Below are 27,148 nucleotides of genomic sequence, written 5' to 3'. Positions count from 1 at the left end.
GAACTTGGTGTGAGGTGGTGCAACTGGCTTCTGTCCTGTTTAAACTTGGTGTGAGGTGGTGCAACTGGCTTCTGTCCTGTTGTACAATATGCGTCCATTGTAAGGCTCCATTGGGTTCTTGACTATCGATCAACATGCTGGGATTTGCAACAGGTTTACAATTAGTTTAAGATGCTAGTGGCTATATGACCTGGAGCAGACTAGGTCAGTGCTGGTTAACCAATTGACTTTGATTTTTTATTAACAGTTTGTACAATTACAGTACATTTCAAGTACAACTCAATACAATAACTGTTAACTGTGAGTGGACGACGCCATAAAGCATTACACTAAACATTAAACTCACTACTCACTATCACACTATTAAGCTATGAAACGGCAGCATAGTATGCATTTTGGTCCTCATGTCCCCCTGAACTGAACTTGCTTCAGATTCAAGTATCTAATTTTGACATTAAAATGTGATCTGAAAGTTGACATGTGTTGTATTCATTCCTGTGAGTTTACTCTCTCACATGGCTAGTCCTTGTGACATATGGGAGCATTACGAGCGTAGCATTAACCCATTTTGGGTGGGAACCCTGAGCATTATGTTATACTTGAGCTATTTTTGAAAAATCGTAAAAATGCCTAAATGGGTCAATGCTGTGACGTACAGTCCTGTTCCACGGCGTTGTACAATATCTCAACACTGGCATCCTGTATGTAACGAAGACTCACTTCCAGTCACATTTATCGGAGAGAGGCCCACTGGATATTTAGTCTCCATATATGGAGATGTTCGACATATCTTACTAATTTATTCAATATTCTCCATATTTGTCCCGGGCTGACCTAGAGCTCCATAGATGGAGACATTTAGTGCTGACATCAGATCAAAATAGAAAACTCAAACGATTGGCATTGTCATCGTGACACGCATCCTGTGGAACCCTATAATATAAACGACAATATTACAGATGATGTTCGTGAAAATTATTTATTACGCTTCCAGCATATTTGGCTTTGCAACCCAGATATTGTGCCAGAGATTTAGACATCCCGGTTAAGTTCTCATCAGACACCACTACGGTGGGTCCTAAGCCTAACTCAAACATCTAGTCCTAATCGAACAGTATTTTATACTGTATAATCCTTCCATGCAGGACACAAATTGTTCTCTGCCATACACCTGCTGAGTGAACCAGTTATCGATATGTGAAGGACACATTTGTGGAATTTATAGATATAATAATATAGACTTATAACTAAACTGAGTGTTTATTATTCTTTTTACACAGACATACCAAGATATCATGTTCAGTACTAGTGCCAAAATTGTGAAGCCGAATGGCGAAAAGCCAGATGAGTTTGAATCTGGGATCTCCCAGGTAAGAAGTGATTTAGGGGTGAAAGCTATGTTAATAAACAGCTTTAACGTGTACATATGATGTATTGTACCCGTTCTATATTTAACTGGATTGTGTCCAATGTCTCACAGGCTCTCCTCGAGTTGGAGATGAACTCGGATCTGAAAGCTCAGCTCAGAGAACTGAACATCACAGCTGCAAAGGTACAAGTATTTGATTTGTATTCTTTACGTTAAAAATGTTTATTTCTTAAAGGTTGTTTTACTTCAGGATAGCATAGCCACCACCGTTTTGCTTTTCAGCACTTTTATGAACATTGTTTGACTTTACCATCCCTGGTGCTGCAAAGACACAAATCAGTTGTGTCACAGGTGTGCTTGATGTGAATTGAACAGTGTGTTTACATACAGTATATGTTCAATGTGGACATCCTGTGAGGTTACTCTCTCACATGGCTCTGTCCTTGTGGCCTATGGGAGCGTAGCATTCGTGCTGTGATGTATAGTCCTGTTCCACAACGTTGTACAACAAGCTCTGTCCCTGGGCTCTCTGGCCGTTAAGGACGGGCGTCCTGTATATTCCTACATCTTCCCAGAGTCCTTTAGGCCACGGGAGCTAAACCATGCAGGGCACAAACCTGTTTCTGTGGATTTTATGTTGTAGTGTCACAATACAGTGAACTGCCTAGATTTAGCAAATATGCTTAATTGCTTCTTTTGTTTTAATATTTAGATGTATTATTGTGATGTCAGTTGAACGGTTTGTCTAATTTGTTTTCTCTTTTTTCTTAAGGAAATTGATGTTGGTGGGGCTTATAAAGCAATCATCATCTTCGTTCCTGTTCCTCAGCTGAAGGCTTTCCAGAAGATTCAAGTTCGTCTGGTGAGAGAACTGGAGAAGAAGTTCAGCGGAAGGCATGTAGTCTTCATCGCACAGGTAAAGTTTTCATAACACGTGAACGTGGCCAGAGCTAAGCTTGTAGAAGAATTTTGTTGTAAATGTTGATCAGAAATACAAGCATGAAGTGCTTTTATGTGCATTCAACATGGACATCATGTGAGATTATTCTCCCACATGGCTCTGTCCTTGTGGCGTATGGGAGTGTAGCGTTCATGCTGTGACGTACAGTTCCGTTCCACGATGTTGGACCGCAAGCTCTGTCCCCGGCTCTCTGGCCGGTGAGGACAGGCTGTATATATTCCTAAAACTTCCCATAGTCCTTTGGGCCTTTACTGGGGAACTAAAACATGCAGGGAACACATTTACATAATGGATTGATGTATTCTTGGACTGTGAGCTGATCATTCTTGTATGTTTTGTGTTGATGATGCTGTTCTGCAACTGAAAGATGTTTAATCTTTGCAGAATCCCTTGGTTAATTAAAATGTATATTCTGTCCTTACAGAGGAGAATCCTGAACAAACCCACCAGGAAAAGTCGCACACAGAATAAGCAGAAGCGCCCCAGGAGGTGAGTTAGAGTTCTTTGTCAGAACATGTTATGTTCGAGCTGTGACGGGGCCTGGCTGTCCCTCCGGCCTCCGGGCATGCACATTTTAGTACAAAAGCCAACAATCTCAGCTGAAATAATTCGGGTCAAAACAGTAACTTAATTTGCATTCACACCTCTACCTTCGGTAGACTCGATGCGAGTGGGCGGAGAAGTTGCATAATTTTTGTCCCAGCAGGGACCTTTTTATCAATGTGTTTAATTCATAAACTACACAATGAAATATATGGTGTTAAAATTATACTCTTTAGTAATGGTTAAAACATTTATACAATTGGGGTAACGTGCATGCAGTGGGCCGTCGGGTATCTACTGGACCTTTCTCTCTGCACGCACTGTTCTTTTGGGCATGGAGGCACAGCGCTGAGCGCAGACAGCAACTGAATCCGACCTCCGAAGTTTACAAGTTTATCGAGATGAAGAAAGTCCCTACTCCCAGTCCCCACGCAGTGACTGTGACACAGCACTCCATGTTTACGCACATGCATACAGAAAGAATATTCTGTAGGCTACACTGCAGTGTTTTTAATGTGTTTCCTTATAAGCAATTGATTGATGTACTCGTGACTCGACCGTCCTCATATTTCGATGAGGGCTTCAGTCTTCTCATTTGACCACATCTATCCACTGTAATGGCCCTGGGACATCTTTGCGCTGCGTCAAATATGCCTTCTCTGTCTCCAACTGTGTTTCCTCATCATTCATCCACCACATAGCTTGCTTCATTTCCTTTATTTGCTGCGGATTGCATTCACACCTGCACCGACTCGAAATCAAGTGCGATTGGAAGCGAAGCGAAACCCCCGTTTTCTTTGAAAGAATGCGGTTCTTTGATGCGAGTTAGGATTCGAATGAGGCTTCACACCTGCTAAATGAAACACACTTTCTGACGATGTGCAGCAAAATTCGTGAGCAGGTTGGTGCATTGCATTGTATAGCAGAAATTACTTTGTAACAATTCATAACGCTAACGTTTTTGCTAAACTATTAATATTTTCCACTGCTGGTAAGAAAGTCTTTTTTCAACATGTCCTCCCGGCTGTCGGACTCTTTCCAGAGTCTTGGGCCATTACTGGGGAGTTAAACCATGCAGGGGACATTATTAAGTGAAATGTGAACTATCAGTTTGTGTTGTGTTAAACGGCACATTTCAAATACAGCCAACAAACCTGAGACTGAGTTATACTTGACGTTTAAATATATAATGTAATGTTGTACTCATGGACAAAATACTTCTTTATGTTCAACACTGTTAAATGGTAGATAGAAAACGGCAGTACTAGAGGTCCTGGTAGGAGATAAAACCAGCAGTACTACAGGTCCTGGTAGGAGATAAAACCAGCAGTACTACAGGTCCTGGTAGGAGATAAAACTAGCAGTACTAGAGGTGCAGTAGATAATGTCTAATATGGTGTTTGTCTTTTTTGCCCAGCCGTACGCTGACGGCCGTGCATGACGCCATCCTGAATGACCTGGTGTTTCCCAGTGAGATTGTGGGCAAGAGGATCAGGATTAAAATTGACGGCAGTCGCCTCATCAAGATCCACCTGGACAAGGCTCAACAGAACAATGTAGAACACAAAGTGAGTAAAGGGAGGCGATTGAAGTCCTGGAGAAGTCCTAGAAATCCTTAAAACGTTTAAATGCAAGTTTCTGTTTCCTAGGCCTTACATTACATCTATAGTACCAGTATTTAACCAATTGAACAGTGAATTTTCCATTCGTCCTTTTTATTTTTTTATCAACAGTGAAAGTAAAGTATTACATTTCTTTTACATGATTCAAAGCTATAAACCTTATACATACGTAGTTGACTGTAGTCGCCCAGAGCTCAGTACTATGCTCCCCATTTTCTTTGTTCCTTTACATCAAATATCTTGACAGAATATAGCCAAGCCACATAACACAAGCTCACAATATCATTGTGCGCTTGTAGATCAGCTATTTTTGTACAGTATATTGGAATGGTCTACTTTTCTGGCAATTTCCCATGACTTGAGTTCATGAGCCATGTGCTGCAAATTTCAGGCAACAATATTAATTAAACGAAGAAACTATGCAGGATACAAACAAACTCAGTTTAAACGTTAACGCCGTTAGCGCCAAATATATATATATATTTTTTTCTCCGATGCATCAATTGGCTGTTGCTAAGAAACCTATCGGTCCCAGGTTTGTCTATTAACCTTCAATCATTGGATGTTATTCCAAGTAGACTTATTGGTTCTTCATCTCTTCTAAATGGGAATGTGTTTATTTCAGCTCAATCTATAACGGATTAAAACGTGTAAAACGTGTTGCTGCAAATATAGACGTTGCCGCAGGCTGTGGCACACCGCTATAACCTGCCGTTCATTCGATCAGCTGCACATGTATTGTTTTTACATCAGTGTACTATAAGGTCAGCCGTATGCAGCCTGCCATGATGTTTTACCTACTATATATTTTTTCCTGATAGAAGAAACCAAATTCTGTCTAGGTTTTCATCCCCCTTTTATGTAGAATGTTTCTAAAAACCTTGAGTCATTGCAGTGAATGATTGAAGTCAACATGTCCTGTTTTTTTTCCTGTTAGGTTGAGACCTTCACTGGTGTCTACAAAAAGCTCACAGGCAAAGATGTCGTCTTCAAATTCGAGGAAGCTGATCTGTAAAGATTAAATGCGATTGAGCCGTCTTTGTTTTGTGTTTTTGTCAATGCCTGCGTGCATGCTATGTGTCTAGTTGAAGACGGAATCTGTTGCAAATATTTCAGTTGTGGAAAAAGATTACAAAATAAATTTGTTTACTGTCAATGTTGATTTTTTATTGAATACAGATGTTTTCTGTTGCAAATATAAATAATTCAGTTGATGTGAAGAAAGTAGGGTTTGAACCCTCAGATATTGTGAGACTGCTGGGTAAAGCAAATTATATTAATCTGTCAATCTTCTAATGCTATGATAATTCTTATAGGATTAACCCTATTATGCCAGGGTTGCCTTAGATTAGAATACTTGGTAATATTTGGAATTGATCAACATCACTTAGGGCTTAGGCCCTCTCTAGACGTAACATTGAGTGACTGCAGTTTCTTCCAACGGTGAAATGTCCTTTTAAATTTGTTTTCCTCTGTGACATACTCTATTTTAGTGGGGAAATTTGTATATTTACGTACCATGATATGCCATAAAATACTAAAAATTATTAGTGTAATGTAGACGTGCCGTGGATGAAAAAGTTATCCTTATTGTTTTTGTTATGTTTTAACTACGTATGGAACCAAATGTACCCTTGCAGTTCGGTTTGTACACTTTACCCATGGTGGTCCTTGGACTAGATGTGGAAATTGGTAGCCTACTTAAGACTAAAAGTAACATGTTGAGTTAAATTTACAGAAGGACCTGCAGTATTAACAAATTAACAGCAGGGGGAGCCTGAGTGTTTTACATTGGAAATGGGTAAAGTAATGTAATGTTGCAATTTTTTTTTGTGGTTCAGCCACTATTGCCCAGCAATGTGGCCCTGGCTGCCTGTGTTCATGAGGCAAAACGGACGAATCCTACAAACCTTGGAAGGCAATCTTTGCCAATCGGCATGGAATATGAAAAATCGGACAGATCTGTGTTGATCACATGAGATAGAGATAGTAGTATAGTATGTTTGTGTGATGTATGGACCAAATCTGTAGGAGAAATATAAGAGAGGTTCAGAATTGGCATCCAGGTAATGTGTGTGCACAGTTTGGCAGCCAGTGACTGGGCCAACGGTGCCGGAGATTAGCTGCACACAGACGGACGGACGGACGGGCGGACAGGGTGCAAAACTAACATACTCTCTCCCCATGCCTTTGGCCTGGTGGAGACAAAGATGATGATGGCTTTCCTGGTCCTACTAACTTCAACTTAAGAAAATAAACTAATTAGAAAAAGCCTTGGAAGGAAATCGTTGTCTATTACAACATTTTAAAATGTAAGACACCATTAAGCACATAAGCAAGGGATGTGCTCATGCTTTTGAATGGGGAAAGATTAAGCAATTTAAATTCAGTTTATTCAATGTTGCTCACAATTGCACAGATTGAGCATCATGGGTCAAATACTTTTACTTTAGGCTGTGTCTGTATGAAATAAGTGTGTGAATGAATGAATTACATTCCCTGCGATCATTGATAAAACCACCTCAACTACATATAGCCTAGTACAGTGGTTTTCAACGCTTTTCATATCAAGGCCCATTATTTAATATTTATTCAGCTGCATAACCACCACAGACCACCGTTTGATGAGATTTTGCCTCTCAGACTCAAAACTAAGAATATTTTGTTGTTGGATAAGATTTTGTCCACAATTCCATGCTGTATTGATGTGGTACCATATAGGAGAGAGATAACAGGCAAACGATCAAAATAACAATTCTTATAAATTCTCTAGCCAAATTGTGTAAATTTCTTATGAGTTATGAGTCCATTTGGTTTCATTTTACACTCTCAAGAGTTAAACGATGCAATAAGGTTCTTGGTTACCAACTCTCCATCATTTAGCTGGGGACCACCTGGAACACCCTCAAGGACCACTGGTTGAAAACCACCACTTACAGTATATCCTATGAACTGTAGCTTAGATGGTTTTATCGGTGACGTGTTGGACATAATATATGCATTTAGATGGCTTTCTCACTATAGTGAATATCGTATGTCGAAAATACTGGTTATCATTCAGACTAGCAGATAGAAGATGATCAGTTACACTTCTGGTCCATAAGTTATTACATTATTGATCCAGCAGTTCTGGATCAATAATCCCGACACTTCCCATTTGATTAAATAATGAAGATACCACCCTAAATACCAGGGCACAAACCTGTTTCTGTGGATTTTATGTTGTAGTGTCAGTAAAAAGCACAATACTGTGAACTGCCTAGATTTAGCAAATATGCTTAATTGCTTCTTTTGTTTTAATATTTAGATGTATTATTGTGATGTCAGTTGAACGGTTTGTCTAATTTGTTTTCTCTTTTTTCTTAAGGAAATTGATGTTGGTGGGGCTTATAAAGCAATCATCATCTTCGTTCCTGTTCCTCAGCTGAAGTCTTTCCAGAAGATTCAAGTTCGTCTGGTGAGAGAACTGGAGAAGAAGTTCAGCGGAAAGCATGTAGTCTTCATCGCACAGGTAAAGTTTTCATAACACGTGAACGTGGCCAGAGCTAAGCTTGTAGAAGAATTTTGTTGTAAATGTTGATCAGAAATACAAGCATGAAGTGCTTTTATGTGCATTCAACATGGACATCATGTGAGATTATTCTCCCACATGGCTCTGTCCTTGTGGCGTATGGGAGTGTAGCGTTCATGCTGTGACGTACAGTTCCGTTCCACGATGTTGGACCGCAAGCTCTGTCCCCGGCTCTCTGGCCGGTGAGGACAGGCTGTATATATTCCTAAAACTTCCCATAGTCCTTTGGGCCTTTACTGGGGAACTAAAACATGCAGGGAACACATTTACATAATGGATTGATGTATTCTTGGACTGTGAGCTGATCATTCTTGTATGTTTTGTGTTGATGATGCTGTTCTGCAACTGAAAGATGTTTAATCTTTGCAGAATCCCTTGGTTAATTAAAATGTATATTCTGTCCTTACAGAGGAGAATCCTGAACAAACCCACCAGGAAAAGTCGCACACAGAATAAGCAGAAGCGCCCCAGGAGGTGAGTTAGAGTTCTTTGTCAGAACATGTTATGTTCGAGCTGTGACGGGGCCTGGCTGTCCCTCCGGCCTCCGGGCATGCACATTTTAGTACAAAAGCCAACAATCTCAGCTGAAATAATTCGGGTCAAAACAGTAACTTAATTTGCATTCACACCTCTACCTTCGGTAGACTCGATGCGAGTGGGCGGAGAAGTTGCATAATCTTTGTCCACTGTTACTTTCACAGTTGTGGAAAAAGATTACAAAATAAATTTGTTTACTGTCAATGTAGATTTTTTATTGAATACAGATGTTTTCTGTTGCAAATATAAATAATTCAGTTGATGTGAAGAAAGTAGGGTTTGAACCCTCAGATATTGTGAGACTGCTGGGTAAAGCAAATTATATTAATCTGTCAATCTTCTAATGCTATGATAATTCTTATAGGATTAACCCTATTATGCCAGGGTTGCCTTAGATTAGAATACTTGGTAATATTTGGAATTGATCAACATCACTTAGGGCTTAGGCCCTCTCTAGACGTAACATTGAGTGACTGCAGTTTCTTCCAACGGTGAAATGTCCTTTTAAATTTGTTTTCCTCTGTGACATACTCTATTTTAGTGGGGAAATTTGTATATTTACGTACCATGATATGCCATAAAATACTAAAAATTATTAGTGTAATGTAGACGTGCCGTGGATGAAAAAGTTATCCTTATTGTTTTTGTTATGTTTTAACTACGTATGGAACCAAATGTACCCTTGCAGTTCGGTTTGTACACTTTAGTTACAGACAAGGGTCTGTACCCATGGTGGTCCATGTGGAAATTGGTAGCCTACTTAAGACTAAAAGTAACATGTTGAGTTAAATTTACAGAAGGACCTGCAGTATTAACAAATTAACAGCAGGGGGAGCCTGAGTGTTTTACATTGGAAATGATTGGAAATGGGTAAAGTAATGTAATGTTGCAATTTTTTTTTGTGGTTCAGCCACTATTGCCCAGCAATGTGGCCCTGCCTGGCTGGCTGTGTTCATGAGGCAAAACGGACGAATCCTACAAACCTTGGAAGGCAATCTTTGACAATCGGCATGGAATATGAAAAATCGGACAGATCTGTGTTGATCACATGAGATAGAGATAGTAGTATAGTATGTTTGTGTGATGTATGGACCAAATCTGTAGGAGAAATATAAGAGAGGTTCAGAATTGGCATCCAGGTAATGTGTGTGCACAGTTTGGCAGCCAGTGACTGGGCCAACGGTGCCGGAGATTAGCTGCACACAGACGGACAGACGGACAGGCGGACAGGGTGCAAAACTAACATACTAACATACTCCCCATGCCTTTGGCCTGGTGGAGACAAAGATGATGATGGCTTTCCTGGTCCTACTAACTTCAACTTAAGAAAATAAACTAATTAGAAAAAGCCTTGGAAGGAAATCGTTGTCAATTACAACATTTTAAAATGTAAGACACCATTAAGCACATAAGCAAGGGATGTGCTCATGCTTTTGAATGGGGAAAGATTAAGCAATTTAAATTCAGTTTATTCAATGTTGCTCACAATTGCACAGATTGAGCATCATGGGTCAAATACTTTTACTTTAGGCTGTGTCTGTATGAAATAAGTGTGTGAATGAATGAATTACATTCCCTGCGATCATTGATAAAACCACCTCAACTACATATAGCCTAGTACAGTGGTTTTCAACGCTTTTCATATCAAGGCCCATTATTTAATATTTATTCAGCTGCATAACCACCACAGACCACCGTTTGATGAGATTTTGCCTCTCAGACTCAAAACTAAGAATATTTTGTTGTTGTTGGATAAGATTTTGTCCACAATTCTATGCTGTATTGATGTGGTACCATATAGGAGAGAGATAACAGGCAAACGATCAAAATAACAATTCTTATAAATTCTCTAGCCAAATTGTGTAGATTTCTTATGAGTTATGAGTCCATTTGGTTTCATTTTACACTCTCAAGAGTTAAACGATGCAATAAGGTTCTTGGTTACCAACTCTCCATCATTTAGCTGGGGACCACCTGGAACACCCTCAAGGACCACTGGTTGAAAACCACCACTTACAGTATATCCTATGAACTGTAGCTTAGATGGTTTTATCGGTGACGTGTTGGACATAATGTATGCATTTAGATGGCTTTCTCACTATAGTGAATATCGTACGTCGAAAATACTGGTTATCATTCAGACTAGCAGATAGAAGATGATCAGTTACACTTCTGGTCCATAAGTTATTACATTATTGATCCAGCAGTTCTGGATCAATAATCCCGACACTTCCCATTTGATTAAATAATGAAGATACCACCCTAAATACCACATTTTCAAAATTGAACACAATGAAGATACCGGTATGTGTGAATACATACTTGATTAAAGGGGAATACCACTCATTTTCAACATTGAACCGTATGTCATTACCTCAATTCTGTGTAGCCTAAGAACTGGAGGTTTAGAACTTGGGGTCATAGTGACATCACAATGGTGTACTCTTTGGCCTGCGACTGCGTGCACGCCTGGACTGGCCACTTAACGTACGAGACATATGTTCGGTGGGCTGACCCGTAGTGGATGGGCCTAGTTGTCTGTTTCGGTGTAGTTTGTAGTCTGTTGGTTGTGTATCATTTATGTTGTTCTGTAAAAGTGGTGGTATTAATTAAGGGCTTATGTATTTGAAGTACTAGAGTGGTGCCCGACGCCCGTTGGAGCCTCTACAGCGGTGCCCGTTGGAACCTCTACAGCGGTGCCTGTTTTATGCCCATATATGGAGTTCTTTGTCAGGTATGCCCAAATATGGAGTCTATGCTGACATCAGAATGATGTCAGAACAGGCCAGCTCCATATATGGACTGGGCAGGGGCCCTGTCGAGAGCGCGGGGAGAGGGACTTTTTGGATTACAGACGTACTGTACAGACTTACAGAGACTTGGTGCATTTATAGTTTTAGATTTGTATGTGCCTCGACGCAAAAAGTCGGTAGAATATAGGCTGTGTGCTGGTTGTGGTGGGCCAAATTCCACGAAAATGTCAGGGCCGAATTTTTGTCTCAGTCCAGCCCTGCCTGTGTGGCTGCGTACAATATATGTGTGTCAGACATTCTAGGGACGAGGCAGTAAGCAATGGGCAGGGACCCGGTGCCCATGGATCCATACCTGAGCTGAGTGAGCTCTGCCTCGTCTCTGTGCACACAGGATGACTGACACACTCAGTATGCTGCCCCTCCCACCCCTGTACCTCTGGTAGTAGCCTGGTACTGTGGTTCCCAAACGGCATGGGGGTCAGGAGTCAGGACATATCATTTCAGGGTGTCCCCAGATGATTAATCAATGTGCAACATTGTTTTAATGTTTTCTCACTCAACAGTTAACAAACCTACAAACAGTACAGTACAAGTGTATAGGGTATGCACACATTTGTAAAGCTATAATGACCTTCAAGACCTTTTTAATAACGAATGGGCCAAATATTGCGTGAAAGAGGAAAACATTGTGGCCGATCTACAAGCCCACAACACCCTCTCTCACCTTAGCCAACCCCACCCCCACCCCACGACCGACCCCTCCAACCCTCAACCCCCTCCTGTCATATTCGCCCCCAGTGCCCACTTGGCCAGCCGGTGTCTGTGCGCAACTGTCACGCATGGACTGCACTCATGGCAGTGATACGTGTTCACTTCACACACACACACACACACACACACACACACACACACACAAAATATGCTGTTCCTTCTAATTAGTAGAGGCACACCATAGTCCTGATGATTGTGGATCCAATCAAAAAATGGGTTAACAGTTAAAATACAGAAAGCCAGTAGGCCTATTGTGATTTTCCTTTCTTTTTTAATATTTTTTATTTTTTAGACCAATGAGTAATGAAGGTGAGAAATTTACTTGTTTAATTGTTTAGGCTGGTTTTGATTAATATAGACATTTGTCATGTATACATGATGTAGGCCGTAAAAACACGACTAGTCGTGTGAAAAGGTACACAAGTGTGTAAGACAATGATAATTATTTGCCTCCAATCATGCCCCAAACACAGCCAGTTGATAGTGCCAGTTGCTAGTGAGAGTAGCTAGTTATGACAAAACTGTCATTGGGCTCCTATGACGTAACTGCTCAAAACCATACAGTATATAAGACACAGAGACGGAGAGATACCTCTTAGACAAGACTGAGAGCCCTGTCGGTTCTTTCATGTCCTTTCCGGTTAGCAACAGAGAAGCGTGGGTGCAGCATCCGGGGGACACAAAGACATAACAGCGAACATGGAGGACTCTCTCACCGACTATGGTGGTTCGATAGAGCAAAACATGCAGCTAGGCGATATGGAAGAGAACGCGAGGGAGGCTAGGGAGCGACAGAGGACGACGCAGCAGGAAAGGAAGGTGAAGGTTCCTCGTAGAATCATCCATTTTGTCAGTGGGGAGACGATGGAGGAGTACAGCACAGATGAGGAGGAGGAGGAGTACCTGGAGCAGCCCGAGATCAAAGCGCCCCCGCCAAAGAACGTGGGCCCCTACGTCTGGTTCCACCTCTCCAAGGCCGCCTATTCCACCCTCTCTGCCTGCGACTACCTGGGAGAGAAGTTTGCCGACCTCCTCGGCATATCGTCGGCCAAGTATCAGTATGCCATCGATCAACATGACAGGCAGAAGAAGGAGGAGGAGGAGAGGAAGAAGAAGGAAGGCCAGTTGCCAGAGGAGTCGGAACGATACGTCATCGACCAATTGCGGTCCGAGGAGTATTGGGAGGAGCGAATCACTATCCCGGATGTGTCGGATGGCCCCGCTGCCCATGGTGATTTGACCTGTGATATTGTGAGTGAAGAACAGCTCCCGCCTGTCACCTTTGGGAGCCCTGCCACTGTCACGACAATCTAAAGCACTGGTTCTACAGTGTAAGGGTCCATCCTGGTGGTTGCTAGACCCACATGTTGAGCACCAAGTGACCTATAAAAGCACAAAAAAGAATACATCATTCAGACTTATGGATTCGGTGTCAAATCACTACCACGTGGGATCCTCCTGCGTGTTGCTGTATGCATTTGTATACAGACAGGGGGTACAAAAGAATGATGTGTAGAGAATACCAGAGGGGATGTTTTTTTTTTTGTTGCTGTGGAGTGAGTTAATTATTAAGGATGAAAAGACGTTGGCGGAAGAGAAATGAGGGGAATGTTTGCCTGTTCTCGTTCCTGTGGTACCAACATCAATACAGCATGGAGATGTGGACATACTTTAGTTTTGGGTCTGCAAGGCTTAATGCATTTTTTTACAGCGTGGCATGACGGTTCAGCCGTTCATTAGGCCTGAGCGATATGACTTCAAATCAATAGCCTAGTTATTTAAAACTTCTGCCTCTATTACAATTAACTAATGATTCTACCACAGGTCGTTTCGAGGAAGCAATCTGATTGGTTGAAACAGCCTTCTAGCCCGTGGTTAAACCAGCACTGTTCACCACCTAATAAAAACAAAGAATTCAGGCGCTCTGTTCTCCCAGAGCGCTACCAAATTCGGTGGCTAGGCTAGCTAGTTTATTGGGACATTTGTGGTCGTAGTGACTAAATCTGTCATTAAAAATATATATTCTTTCAGCGATTTTCTTAGTTTTAAGGGTAACTGTGGTAGAATTGCAATATTACACAAGAGGGTGTGGGTTAACGTGATTATTGCCACTTCAGTGATGCTTGCGGAACTCGACTCCGTCTCGTTCCTGACCGCATCCCTGTCGTGGCAATAATCACGTTAACCCACACCCTCTTGTGTAATATTGCTTAATTATATAGCCCTTATAGTTCTCTGACAATATCTGTACTTTACAGGCTCATAATATTTAGTATTGTAAAAAGTACAATAGGCTAATAATAATAAGTGGTTAATCAATTTCACCAATTATTAGATTAAATATATTTTGAACAAATATTTATTATAGAATGAGAAATACAAGTGTGCATGTAAGATACATCTTTTCTCCCTGCTCGGCGCAATTATACAACAATCATTAACCATTAATATAAGAGCAGGGAGATTGATATCCAATAACAACCTGGGGAACAGAAATAGCAGAGCCCACTGGTGGCGGTGGGAGCAACCAACACTCACACTCGGTCACTGCATGGTGGTGAAATTGGTGACCTGCTGAAATAAATCACATAATTTGTCAGTGTAAATTCAGACACTGACATTGTGTGATTTATTTCAGCAGGTCACCAATCGTTGCAGTTTGAGTTCAACTAGTAGTATTCAGGCGACATATTTAAATACTTCCATTTAAGTTGTCTGAAGTCCACAACTTCCACAAGATGGTCACATATTTCAGTAGGTCACCAGTTTCACCGTTACACCGCCATGCTGGAGTGAGATTGTGGTGCTGGATGCGTGAGATTTGTAAACTTTACATTTGCTTCTACAATACCAGTTAATTAACTCAGATTGACCATTAACCATTTATTTCAAAGCTATTGCAATAAATAGGCTATTCGCTCATATGATTGATATATCAGATTACCTGTGTACCGAGACACAGCTCTGAGATCAACGGTAACAAGAATACTCGGCACATTTACCCTTTTTGCCGACTTATCAAGATAAGTCGGCAAAACGTGTAGAAAACTCGGCAGACTCTTAAGAAGAATCGCCGCACGACGACTCTTCTTCAGATTCTGCCGAGTTTTCTACACGTTTCGGGGCACTTTCAGCAGCTGCAGCTGCAGCTGCAAGTTTCTGAATGTTCTCAATCTGATCTACAAGCTCACAACGTGAGCTCTGTGTGGTATGTTGGATCACTCGACTTAGCATACCAAGTGATGATCAATTGCATTCGAGGCTGGGCGAAGTGCGAAGTGTGCATCTCGTTAGTTAGCCTATTCTGTACTGTTGTAGTAGGCTAGCTATTCATTGAGAAATGCGAGGCCCTGTGCTTTATAATTTGTTAATCCAAAACTATACAAAAATCATCACATTTCTATCTATAAGGACAAAGAGCAAAGAGCAAAAATTGCTCTTTTGCAATGTGAAAGAAATGCCACCGAATTCTTAATTATTTTCCTTCTCTATATGGGCACACTTGTGAAAGCTGAATGCTTTTGCATGCTTTTATTGATCTGCTGTCTGTCAGCGTGCATGATCATCATGCAGTAGCTAGATGCGCACTCCAGTGGCGAGATTTCTTCCCCTTTCGGCGACTCTTCGTCACTTTCGGACCGAGTTCTCAGACAGATCTCGGATCCGAAAGTGACAAAGAGTCGCCGAAAGGGGAAGAAATCTCGGCAAAGATGAAGAAGAGTCGGCGGGCCGAGTTCTCCAGTATTCATATCAACAACCCCCAGAGCAGAGCATATGATAATAATACAATCCATAAAACCCGTTATAATCACTGATACCCATAACAGAACTAGATACCACATATCATAGTACAATCCATGAATCACATTATAATCACAGAATCACCCATTTCAGAACTAAATGCCACAGAGAGAAGGCCGGAGAGTTGGAGGTAATTTGAACGCTGACATCTGAACAAGCACCGAGTCAGCTTGGCATGTAGAGTGAACACAAAGTAGTGACTGCTTAAAAGGACCACCTGATTCAATTGTGGCCATGAGTGAGTTAGCTTGCAGTGAAGGGAGTTGACATGGAGAGACCGCTGATTAAAGGGAGCAGAATGAATTACTGTTAGAGAATGAACGGGGTCCGGGGAATTATATAAACCTTCTGACTTCCATGTCTCAACTATCACTGCGCTAGATGTGTCGCAACATAACAATCAGAAAAGTATTGGCACAAAAATAATTTTCAAAGAAAATCAGCAGCAAATTTGAACTGAACACGCAATAGCATACCTTATTATGCATTTGCGGTTGAAATCTGCTGCTGAGCCAATCAAATTATGTTGAGAAACTGAACCAGAAAAGGAAACGGGAATGCCACCTTCTGGAAACGGGAAACACAGAACCTATTACTCTCATAAGCATGCAAACACATGCAATTGCAAACGCATTAACTATTGCACTCTCACGCACCCACATTACTCCCTCTATCGTGCACACAGTCTAACAATCAGAACAGTGTTTGAGATGCAGGTAAACAAAACTATCAAAGAACAAAGGCATTGTGTGTGTGTGTGTGTGTGTGTGTGTGTGTGTGTGTGTGTGTGTGTGTGCGCGCGCTCGCTCAGGGGTCAGGGGTCAGGTCCCCCGAGGGGTCAGGTCCTTGCTTCCTTGCTTCCTCCAACTTAGCAAGAAACCACTTTGCTATCTCTGGAGTTTGGAAATGAATAATCTTGCCAAATCCATCCTCTTCGCGACCAATGACATCCTTATGATATTTGACTCTCTCTGCAGCCTCGATGCGAAGGAATTGGCCATCAATTAAATGAGGGTCTTTGGTGAACTCATCGAACAGATACTGCCACATACAGGTCATTTGGCCATATGGACGCTTCGTCACAAATAAGAGACCGCTATTGGTAATGATGAGGAAGTTGTTGTCATTGATCTTGGCATGAGCAAAGTATCTACACTTTGCAAAACGTCTGTTCTCAATTACCTGAAGAATCTGCCTGCCGACAACCTCCGTACCCTTATATGGTTGTATGACCCCATTCTCGTGGATGAAGCGAGGAGGACGCAGGGACTCAAGGTCCTGTGAGGTCTCTACCATCCTCTTTATCCCTTGGAAGGTACTTCTGAAAACATCGACAACGCCTCCTGTAGGTTTGGCCACCAATCCTACTAGACCCTTCACACAACCCTTACAGAATCCTGTCACGCCACCTTTCTGAGCACCTTCTATGGGTTTGGTGAAAACACCTGTGACTCCACCAACAACACTTGACATCAGTGCGTTTCCGGTTCTGGATATCTGCTCTGCCCGGCTGATATGCTGTAGATCATTGATGGTCTCTTGTCTCTCCTGCTGGTACTCATCATCCATCGTTATGGCAGCAAGACCCTTTGCCACGGTACCCGTGACGCTGGTGAGTGACCCGGTGACGCCCACTACAGTACTGGTCAGTACTGCTTTTGTTCCAATAGCAATGCCTCCCGCAAGTTCCCCCTGGGTGGCTCCATGATAGGTCTCAAGGATGAAAGTCTCCACTCCTTCAGCCACAACCCTGATCAACCCAAAGGGATTTCCCAACACATCAAGACCAAACACCAACACATACATTTGTTTAAGGGCCTGCTTGAAATAATGATTCTGAACTTCTACCGTGAGCTGTTGAGTTGTGTACAACTGGGAGGTAAACTCCAGTTTGGCCAGTCTGAAGACAACGTCCTGTATGTCAGTGAGTGTAGCTCCTATACTCTTCAGAAGCAGTTTGAGGGACTCGATGGGGATGAGTTCTGTATTGCTCTTATCCTCTCCACCTGCACTAAGAGTGAAACTCAGGCGCACCTTTATGTCCGAGATGTGGAAGTACTCATAGAGGCTGACAAGAGAGGTGTCAGTAGCCGAGATGTGGTCGAGTTCTGCCAATGTATACTGTATGTCATTGTCAAACTGCTGCACCTCCTGTTCTGAGGTTGTTATACTGGCGTTCTCAGGTGTGAACAGATCTACGATGGCATTGAGGAACCCCAGATCCAGCTTCAAACACATCTCCTGGATCAACACCTTGAAGAACTTGATGCGATGTCCTGCCGCTCTGGTAACAATGTAGATATCTGCCAGGGGTTTCGGTGTAGAATGACCTGTGATGGACTTGGCCAGTTTGATGGGATAGAACACGTAGGGGAAGATGGCTCCTATCAGCTGATTCTGGATTTGTACACGGTTGATTCGGATGCGGTATGAGGTCTGTTGTGGGGAGGCACTGTACTGCACCTTAACCCCAGGCAAGAATTTCCTTCTGAGCCGAGCCTTGAATGGTTTAAGCACTTCCATATTGTGACCATTGGGAGTCAGAGAAACCTTGTATTTCTTCCCCAAACCAACTATGGTGTTATTTATGGGCTCACACTCTGTATACTCTCTGAAGGTTTTTTCCAGCAACTCGGCCGTTTTACCAGTCAGTGACTTCCATCTTGACTTCGATCTCCCCATCTTGAACTCCCACACCACATCAGAACTTGTAATCCCGATGAAACAGACTTCCTGGCTGGTAGTGTTGTTTACCAGAGACACGCCTACATATTGCAGGGATATAACTATTTCTGTCTCGGCCAGCTGAGCTATCTCGGTCTTGCATAGTAACTCGTAGTGTTTCTCTCCTGTAAAGAGCAACACCCGTTGGAGGCCTTCATAGAAGGAGATCACAAAAAGTTCCCCCTCATTTTCCATATTCTTACGTAGATCTCCCTCACTCTTCAGAGTGTCATGGTACTGGCCACATATCCAGTGTAGCTCTCTAGACCCAGTGGGCTCTGTCCACGTGTAATACACAGCTTTACCTGGCTCTAACTCTTCCTTCTTCCTCTCCTCTAGTGAGCTCTGGTAGAACTGTAGAACCTGGTCCTTGGTATGGTTGATGATGAGGAAGGGAGCAGCACCATCATGGTAGTCAGAGAAACAAATCACAGTGGAGTGCTCCGATAGGTTCACATCGACTGTGATCCCACCCAGTGTCTTGTCCAGATGCAGCAATAAGCAGTTCTCTGGCCGTGTGAAGTCAATTTTCCGAGGAGGAGATTCACAACCTTCAACTTTGATCTTCAGGTACTTGCTGTCTCTCTCAGGCCAGAATGGAATGGCTGACTGTTTAGGCTGTACCTGGGTCCACTTATGCTGTCCCTGCTCAATGATGCAGATGGTGTGTTTGGTTCTGTTGACCAGAAGGTAGTATGGCATGATGGTCACGATGCATGTCAAACTGAAGCTACTGGTGTCGATCTTCACCCCAAGATGGTAATCCTTATATGTGCCTTTACATTGTATGTCTCCATAGCTACCGACAGTATCCAGAGAGAATTCTTTTGAAGGCTCACTGTCTGAGATCATCACACGCACCTTTTTGTTTTGCAGGAACATTCGTGGCTTGAAGGAGAAGAGCAGTGGTGTGCCATAGTCCAGTGGGTGCTTGAAATTGATATCATCACCAGCCTTGTACTGCAGCAGCTGGCCTGTCTTGTTCTCCATCCAGTAAGGTGAATAGATGGACACTATGGTTTGTTTTGGGTCATATTTGACATGCATCGCTATGTTGAGTGATGCCCTCGTCCTCTCACTCTTGTCATCCTCGTTGAACACAGTATAGGTGATCTCTTCCTGTTCACTGAGCAGACTGTACTCAGCAGACCAATCCTGAGCCAAGTAGTTGAGGAGGCGGAGATTGAGAATGGACTGGTTGATAACGGCAGTTTGCAGTTGTGCAGAGTTGCCTGGTTTCAGAGTGGCCTCTGGGGCGATATTTCCGCTGTCCTGTAGTTTGTAGGTGATCATGTATGGCAGCAGATTACGCAGCAAGATAGATGGCCACAGGTGGAGGATGTAGGGCTCATCATAATTATCCTCGATGCTTCCTGCGTGTTTGGATGTTGTCACTGTGTCCTTCAGCGGTACAATATTGACAATCAGCATGCCGGCTTTTTCTCCACAGTGGTAACAGGTCTGCTGAAGACGTGTGTCAGGTTCCTGTCCAATGACGTCCTTGTAGTTGAAACCCTCTGAGCACTCAAACTCTATCTGACCACTTTCGCCTGCCTCTATTACTGGCTGCAGACTCAGCTCAGACCTGTAGTATTTCAGAGGCACACAGAATTCCTCATTCGGGAGAGACATACCCAGACATTGATGTGTTGATCCTTCAAACACATTGAATGGGATAGAAAAGTGATTGATGATCAGAACAGGAGAGCGGATTTTTATGTACTTGTTGCCCTTCACAGTGTAGATCTGACACACCAGGAAGCGAGTGAGCCCTGAAGCAATATGCTTCACACTGTACATCCCTTGGCCCACCTTGACCAGCTGCATGATACTGGACGACATGTGGCCCACTGGAGTGGACCTTATGTAGTAATTATTTTCACTTGGGGGGATTATAGTGGAGAATTCATCAGAGTCTGTGGTGGTTCTTGAATAGTCCATATTGAGGATCTCTCCATCCTGCAACTCCACTGTACGGTTGTCACACTCTCCATCGGTGGGGCTGAACATCTCACTGTAGAGGACAGACACCGGCAGGCCTAGACAATTCTTCACTACAAATGGATGCTTTTGGAAGTACTCGTTTGTCTGCTCGCCTTCCTCTGCAAATGTCATCTGCAATTTACTGAGAATGCCCAGTCCACATTTTGAGAGGGTGATGTTGAGATAGTCTTTGCTGCTTATGCTGATAACTGTCTGATATTCTGGGGTTTTTCCTGTACGTTCCTTCTTCATCTTCAGGTCTAGAGCCCAGGGTCTTTCATCCTGCAATGGTTCCTCTAGTGGTTCCAGAAATGGCTCCCACACTTCCATCATCTCATTGTAGTAGTGAACTTCTAGACTAAGCTGACCTTTGAAGTTAATTAACGTGTTCCAGTTCTTGACATCTGCATGGAAGGAGGACTTTGTCAGAAGCATGGGGACAGTGTCATGCCCGATACCTCCCTCCACAGTCAGGCAGATAGAGTTGATGGCTACCTGTAGTGCCTCTCCCTGTGGTATCTTGATGGGTACGTGTAGTGTCTCTCCCTGTGGTATCAGTGGGGCCTTATCCACTTCCATTTCCAGGAACCACAACTTTAACTCCTTCCAGCTCTGCCGCTCCCATAACTTGGGGGGTATGGAGCTGCCTAGCTCATGTGGAGCTTCTGCAGCAGCCTTTGGCAAAGACTGGACGATGGTGCTCACTGTGTTAATGACTATAGGTGATACCGTCATTGAGAGGGCACTGATGCTGAACTCCATAGCTTCAGGGAAGGTGGGCTTCTGGGTGCTTTTGAAGGAGACCTCACAGGGCTGTAGCACCATGGTTATGTTTCTCCTATTGCCCCTCAGGAAGGGGCATGCCACAATCTTGAGGTCCTTGATGATGGCAGTCGTCAGTGATTCCTCTGCATCATTCTTCATCACCAGGTCACACTGCATGACTTGCATCACCAGGGTGGGAGCGTCGGCACGTGTTAGGTCTGCCACAAAGACGATCTCTGGGTTCTTCAACAGAATGTTGTACTTGAATCCACTCGTTGGAGCCGGAACTGGAGCTGCAGCCGGAGCTGGAGCCGAAACTGGAGCTGGATCATAAACGGCATAGGCTTCCTGGCTGCCCTTGAGGAAGATGTTTGCAACATTGAGCAGGAACTCCACGTTGGCACACAGGTAGAAGTCCATATCTATGTCCATAGTGGTGAAATCACGGCCCTCACAAAAGGCCACCTCCCTCATGAGGTTCAGTTCAGCAATCCGCATCATTCTGGGATGACAACTGGGATTCTTGTCATCCAGCAGGCAGTTGTTAAGTTTAACTAAGGTCTTCATGGACCAGTCCGAGTACTGGAGGAGAGAGGTCGTGATGGTTTCCAGGGTAAACTTTGCCAGTTTCTGCTCCTCTTCCTGCACCTCGTTCCCACTAGGGTTGTACAGGGTTAGAGTAATAGAGTCAAACTTTACGTCCAGTTTGAGTGTGTTTTTCACATTAGAGGGGGAGGGGGGAGAGGGGCGTGGCACAACTTCAGCTACCTCCTCAGCTACCTCCCCCTCCCTCATGGACAACAGTGTACACAGTAACGCCGTCACGTCAGTCTGCCTCTGCATCAGAGTCATGGGTTTGATGTGAGCTGCAATCTCCATGTCAGGTATTTCATAGTACCAGGTGGATGACATGTTTCTCGAGATAGACACCTCCATGTTAACTGGTTTGAGCAGCCGAGTTTCTCCTTGAAACTGATCTGCCTCAAATGTGGTTCTGTAAAGCCTGAGGTCACTCAGCTCCACTTCCATCATATCCACTATGGGGGGGATCTCTGTGTGGGTTGTGCTTGGCATCTTGACATAGTGGTTCTTAATGGATATCCGGCCCATGTGGGCTACGATGACATTCCTCCCCCAATCAGAAGATTGGGGAAGGAAGAAGAAAGGCATATTTATGTGGATGTCGAGAGCCATCCGTGCACTGCGTTCCGCCAGCTCCACTACACCAGCCTTCTCTGCAGGCTGGACACCCGTGGCATCCTTCACTGCAGGTTGGACATTTTGGAGGTTGTTTATGAAAGCCATTATGGAAGAGACAAACTTCTTGAGATACATGACTTGGATGCCTCCCACAGTCAGTGTGATGGAACTGTCAACTTTAGACATATCCAGATAGGAATCTCCCTCTGTGGCATCCGTATAGTTCACCATGTGGAATGCGATTGCCTCGTCTGCTGATGTTTGGCCTGATGCTATGGACACCACTTTCTTGTAAACGGCATCTTTGTCACAGTCCAGGACGGAAATGTTCTTTATCTTGGCTCGAACCTCCATCTTCTTTTGCATCATCAGAACATCTGACACCAGACTTTCAATGCTAATCTCAGAGATTCTGGCTTTCTCTCCTCTAAGGAAAATCTTCAGATTATTGAGATCTGCTCCGATGTTCAGATTTACCACATCTTCAAATTTAGATGTCTTTGAAGTCTGTCTCTCGGCAATCACAGGTTCCACCTTATTATTCCTCATGCTATTGTCCTCCGCCTCCTGCACTTTCTCCTTTGACTTAGAAGGAGGGATGAGGTTGTTGAAGAAGTTCACGACATTGAGTAGAGCCTCAGTGTAGAGGTGCATGTCTAGTGATGAGAGGTTCACTTTAATTAGCTGTTCTGTATTTTTGTGTTGAGACTTGAACTCAGGACCATACCTATCAGCCGAAATGTACTCCATAATGAGAAATACATCATTCTTTGTGTTGTCTAGAGTGGTGATGAGATGAACCTCCTTTCCATCGGAATCAATATACTCAGGGCACTTGAGGCAGATGTTGTGGATTGAAATGGATGATAACATGTCAAAGGTGCACAATTTGAGTTCAGTTTTCAGTCCTTCCATGTCCAGTTGAAGGATGGTGACCTCCTGACTCTCTGATAGATCACACACTTGTATGGACACCTTAGTTATCTCAAAGTTTATAATGAAATCTGTCATGTTCTTCTGGTGAGGTTTCTTGGTGGGTTCTGTATTTATGGGTGTGTGGGAAGCAGTGTTTTGTGGGGCAGGTCTGCTCTTAGGCAGGGGGATGCTGTCTATCAGCTCCATAATGCCACGAATCTTCTTGTCAAAGATCTGAAGTGATAGCAAAGGTATATCTCCGGACATTATAAACTTGGCCATGCGTGAGTCTGTGGCGACCATGGCCCTGCTGAACACCACCTTCAGATCCACCGGCTCTAGAATGTGCTGTGCCGACTTTTTCTGTTTACGAGCTTTCTTCCAATCCTCATCTGGTTTGCTGAAGAGAAACTGCAGTCCGTTGAGCTGTATGTCAAAGATGTCATATGCTCTGGACATGATGTCCCCAATTGTGCTGCTGCCCACTGACAGCTGGGGAAGGCCCTTCTTGCTCTGACTCGTCATCTTCAAGTCTCCCAAGTCCAGCACCATGATTTTCTGAGCAGAATTATAGAAGCCAGTCTGGGGAATGATGACATAGGACGCCAACAGTTTCACTTCCAGGTCTAGAGTGGTCTGTGTCTCAATTACATACATCAGACCCGAGGATGTACGGTCGCTGAACTGCTCCAGTTTCATCAGGGTAACATTGGTCAGCTGGTCTAACTGCTGGTTGTCAGGGGGCCTGAAGAACTCTAACATGCTGTTCACTGTTACAGCATCATATATGATTTCCAGGGGTTGTGACTCAATGTAAATCTTCTGGTCAACAGTTTCGTCCAGCGGGTTGGTCTCGAAGTTAATGCTTAGCAGCTGAGTTCCTTTTTCCATGGCAGCCTTCCTTGACGACACTAGGGTGGGGGTGACCCGTTTATCGGCCAAGCCTGTGACCTCAAACATATTGAGCTCAACTTCAAGTTTGATGGCTTTTGCTCCTGGTCTCTGTGTAAGAATGGCCCTGAGCTCTCCAACTGTAATCTTGATAATCTCATTCTGATCTGTGGTGTTGTCTTTAAAGGAAACAGAGAGCTTCTCCATGTGGAAATCAACCTTCATATCCACAAAGGCCTTTGGCATGTCATTGACAGCAACCTCACTGTATCCAATGGCAGTGTACAGCTTGGCTTTCTCAGCAGGGGTCAAAACTTCATTAAAAGCTTCAGTTGTGACATCTTTATCAGGCTCACCTGTGTTGGTAAACACCCATCCAAACCAACCTTTTTCCGTCTTCACTCCAGGACGATTGACATTGCTCGCCTCCATCTCAGCCTGCTGCCGGGCCAACGTGATGTTAAATATATCCAGCATCCTCTCAGTCTCATCCAGATCATTGAGTAGTTCCTCAACAGGTTTATTGCCAGTGATCTTATCCTTGTAGAGCTCCCGGTAGCGTTTCACCAACTCCCGGTGTCGGTGGATGTGCTGCCACGACCACATGTGGACACGGGGCTTCACATCCACCTCCAGTATTCCCGTGATCACATACCGCCACCATATGGGGGCATTGGTGTGAACATGAACCTCTGGTCTGTACTTTCTATAGGGCAGGTTCAGTGTCATCATAGACACTGAGTCCATCAGCTCCAGAATGCTGATATACTGTGGTCTATTGAGCTCAATGGCCACCACGGCTGGGAGCTCGACATCCAGGTCCACTTTAGGAGAGGAGAAGTCCACATCTGACCTTGGATTCATCCGGAGCTTAGCATCCACTGTCATCAGACGAAATAAGTACAAGTTGTTGATCTCCATGTCGGCCTCTAGATGTTGCAAAATTTTATTTGGACTGTAATTAGAATAGATCTTGGAGTTAACATTCCAGTAGGCAAACAGGTTCTTAATCTGCACAAGCTTAAAGAAAAGCTTGGCATTCTCATCCAGAATGCAGGGTTCCCAATTCTCATCAGCAGTGTGGAAGCTAAGGTCTTTCAGCGTCACACCAAATGACAAAGGACAGCGGGGATTCGTCATGTCATCCTCATACCGGACATGGATGTTAGAAATTGTGACCTGTAGGTTCTTGATGATCTGAGTGAGCAGCTTCTCCATAAACGTGTCCTGCTTCTCTATCTCAGGGTTATTTTGTTCGGCGGCCTTCTGCCTGTTCTCCTCTATCCTCTTCAGCTCACTCTGGCGAGCCTCTTGCAATTGTTTTTCTTCCTTCTCGGCATCATACTTGATACGGGCTGTCGGGACTATGAGCAGACTGACGCCACTCAGTGTTACCTCCACTGACTCTGTGTAGAGTTGGGACCATGGGATCTTCAGCTCTAGATGTCCTATCTGTCCCGCTATAACTTTAAAAGGAATGTCAAGTTGACTCAATGCATTTTCCTTTATTTCAAGCTTTCGGAGAACAGCATTACCTCCCCATATGCCAAGCTGAACTTCTGAGCTGTCGAGCTGAACGTAATCCCCTAAACATCTATTCAGGAGTTGTACAACCAGCGATTCTAACACCATTTTCACATCACTGGAGGTTGTAACAGTCTCTCTTTTCGTCCCTTTCCACCACTGTAAGAGCTTATATAAGTCTCTGGTCTGATGTCGTACACAGGACATACCTTTGCTCTTAACACGGCCAATTTGCGCAGCTGTAAATTGTAAGTCATTCATGAGTGTCCTGACATTGTTTGCACATGGCTTGCTCGCCGGCACAATTGGAAAATAATCTGAAATGAGGGGCGTCTTCCTTTGCTTTTGTACATCACAAACTAAGAGTTTCATGTAATCCTCCTTCTACCCTCCTTATAATATGAGAAATAATATAATATGAGGAAATAATGAGAAAAAATGCTGGCAGTGAGTGGATTAGGTATGTATTTAATCTGGTAATGAATACAATATACAATACAATTAGACTGGAAATGGTCTGTGATTTCAGATTTTGTACTATTGTGATATGGCACAAGTGTTCTATAATATATCATATCGGGAATAATCAGTATTGGCAGATACTCAAAATGAAAGGATCGGAATCAGATCGGGAGCAAAAAAACGTGAACGGGACAAACTAACCATTTGGACAGAACGAGAGCAGTGGAAACATACGAACAACGGATAAGCAGACAGTTACTTCGTCAGTTTCGTACAAAACAAAAAATGAATTTTAAAATGGTGTTATGTCTCCTTTAGGTTTAACCTCGCATTAAAGTAAAGATTTGGGTATTGCATTATGTTTGAGCTTCTAGGGTTTTGTCAGGTTGATTTAGGTGGCTATAGGGGAAAGTAGGATTTACCACCATGCCATGGGGCACAGAAAGTTCTTTCATTGGGTTTTGTTGAATATATTATCCCAGGTTGAATAATGGGAATGCATTATGAGATTATGTTGTGGGCGTCTAATGTAGTGTCATGGTGTTCAAGTTAATTTGGTAATCAATGTTGCTGTAGTAGGTTTTTGATGGTAGGGACCATTCAATATTTATGGGGTGGGGTCGTTTCTGGAGGAAACAAGGGCAGGGTCATTCTTTTTTAATTTTAGATTCATTTATTTTTTCATTTGGATCTATCAAGTAGTTTAGTTATTAGAGACAGAGGAGCTTTTTACCCCAGCAGTATGAAGTGAAATGT

At 43.3% G+C, this 27,148-nt stretch overlaps 2 protein-coding genes across 2 annotated transcripts; one reads left to right on the top strand and one right to left on the bottom strand.

Moving 5' to 3' along the window:
- The first annotated feature begins 1,290 nt into the window (after positions 1 to 1,290).
- Positions 1,291 to 5,651, top strand: LOC308334845 (small ribosomal subunit protein eS7-like). Its single transcript, XM_080791719.1, has 6 exons — positions 1,291 to 1,370; positions 1,481 to 1,552; positions 2,142 to 2,285; positions 2,755 to 2,819; positions 4,291 to 4,441; positions 5,433 to 5,651. The coding sequence occupies exons 1-6, from the start codon at positions 1,296 to 1,298 to the stop codon at positions 5,508 to 5,510; spliced, it is 585 nt and encodes a 194-aa protein (XP_080647845.1). The 5' UTR covers positions 1,291 to 1,295; the 3' UTR covers positions 5,511 to 5,651.
- An 11,084-nt stretch (positions 5,652 to 16,735) lies between these two features.
- On the bottom strand, positions 16,736 to 26,038 carry LOC308334625 (intermembrane lipid transfer protein VPS13A-like; the record flags this gene model as incomplete). Its single annotated transcript, XM_080791429.1, has 1 exon — positions 16,736 to 26,038. One exon carries the CDS (start codon positions 26,036 to 26,038, stop codon positions 16,736 to 16,738), a length of 9,303 nt encoding a protein of 3,100 aa, XP_080647555.1.
- Between the last annotated feature and the right edge of the window lie 1,110 nt (positions 26,039 to 27,148).

Source organism: Protomyctophum bolini (genome assembly GCF_963924005.1).
Source record: "Protomyctophum bolini genome assembly, chromosome: 19".
Classification (NCBI taxonomy): Eukaryota; Metazoa; Chordata; class Actinopteri; order Myctophiformes; family Myctophidae; genus Protomyctophum; species Protomyctophum bolini.
This window is presented reverse-complemented; position numbering and strand designations above follow the sequence as displayed.

Bases quoted from the DNA above. Each gene is read 5' to 3' on its own strand.
- LOC308334845 (XM_080791719.1), top strand. From the start codon at position 1,296: ATGTTCAGTACTAGTGCCAAAATTGTGAAGCCGAATGGCGAAAAGCCA. The intron at 2,286-2,754 runs GTAAAGTTTTCA...CTGTCCTTACAG, and splicing joins ATGTAGTCTTCATCGCACAG to AGGAGAATCCTGAACAAACC. The intron at 4,442-5,432 runs GTGAGTAAAGGG...TTTTCCTGTTAG, and splicing joins AGAACAATGTAGAACACAAA to GTTGAGACCTTCACTGGTGT.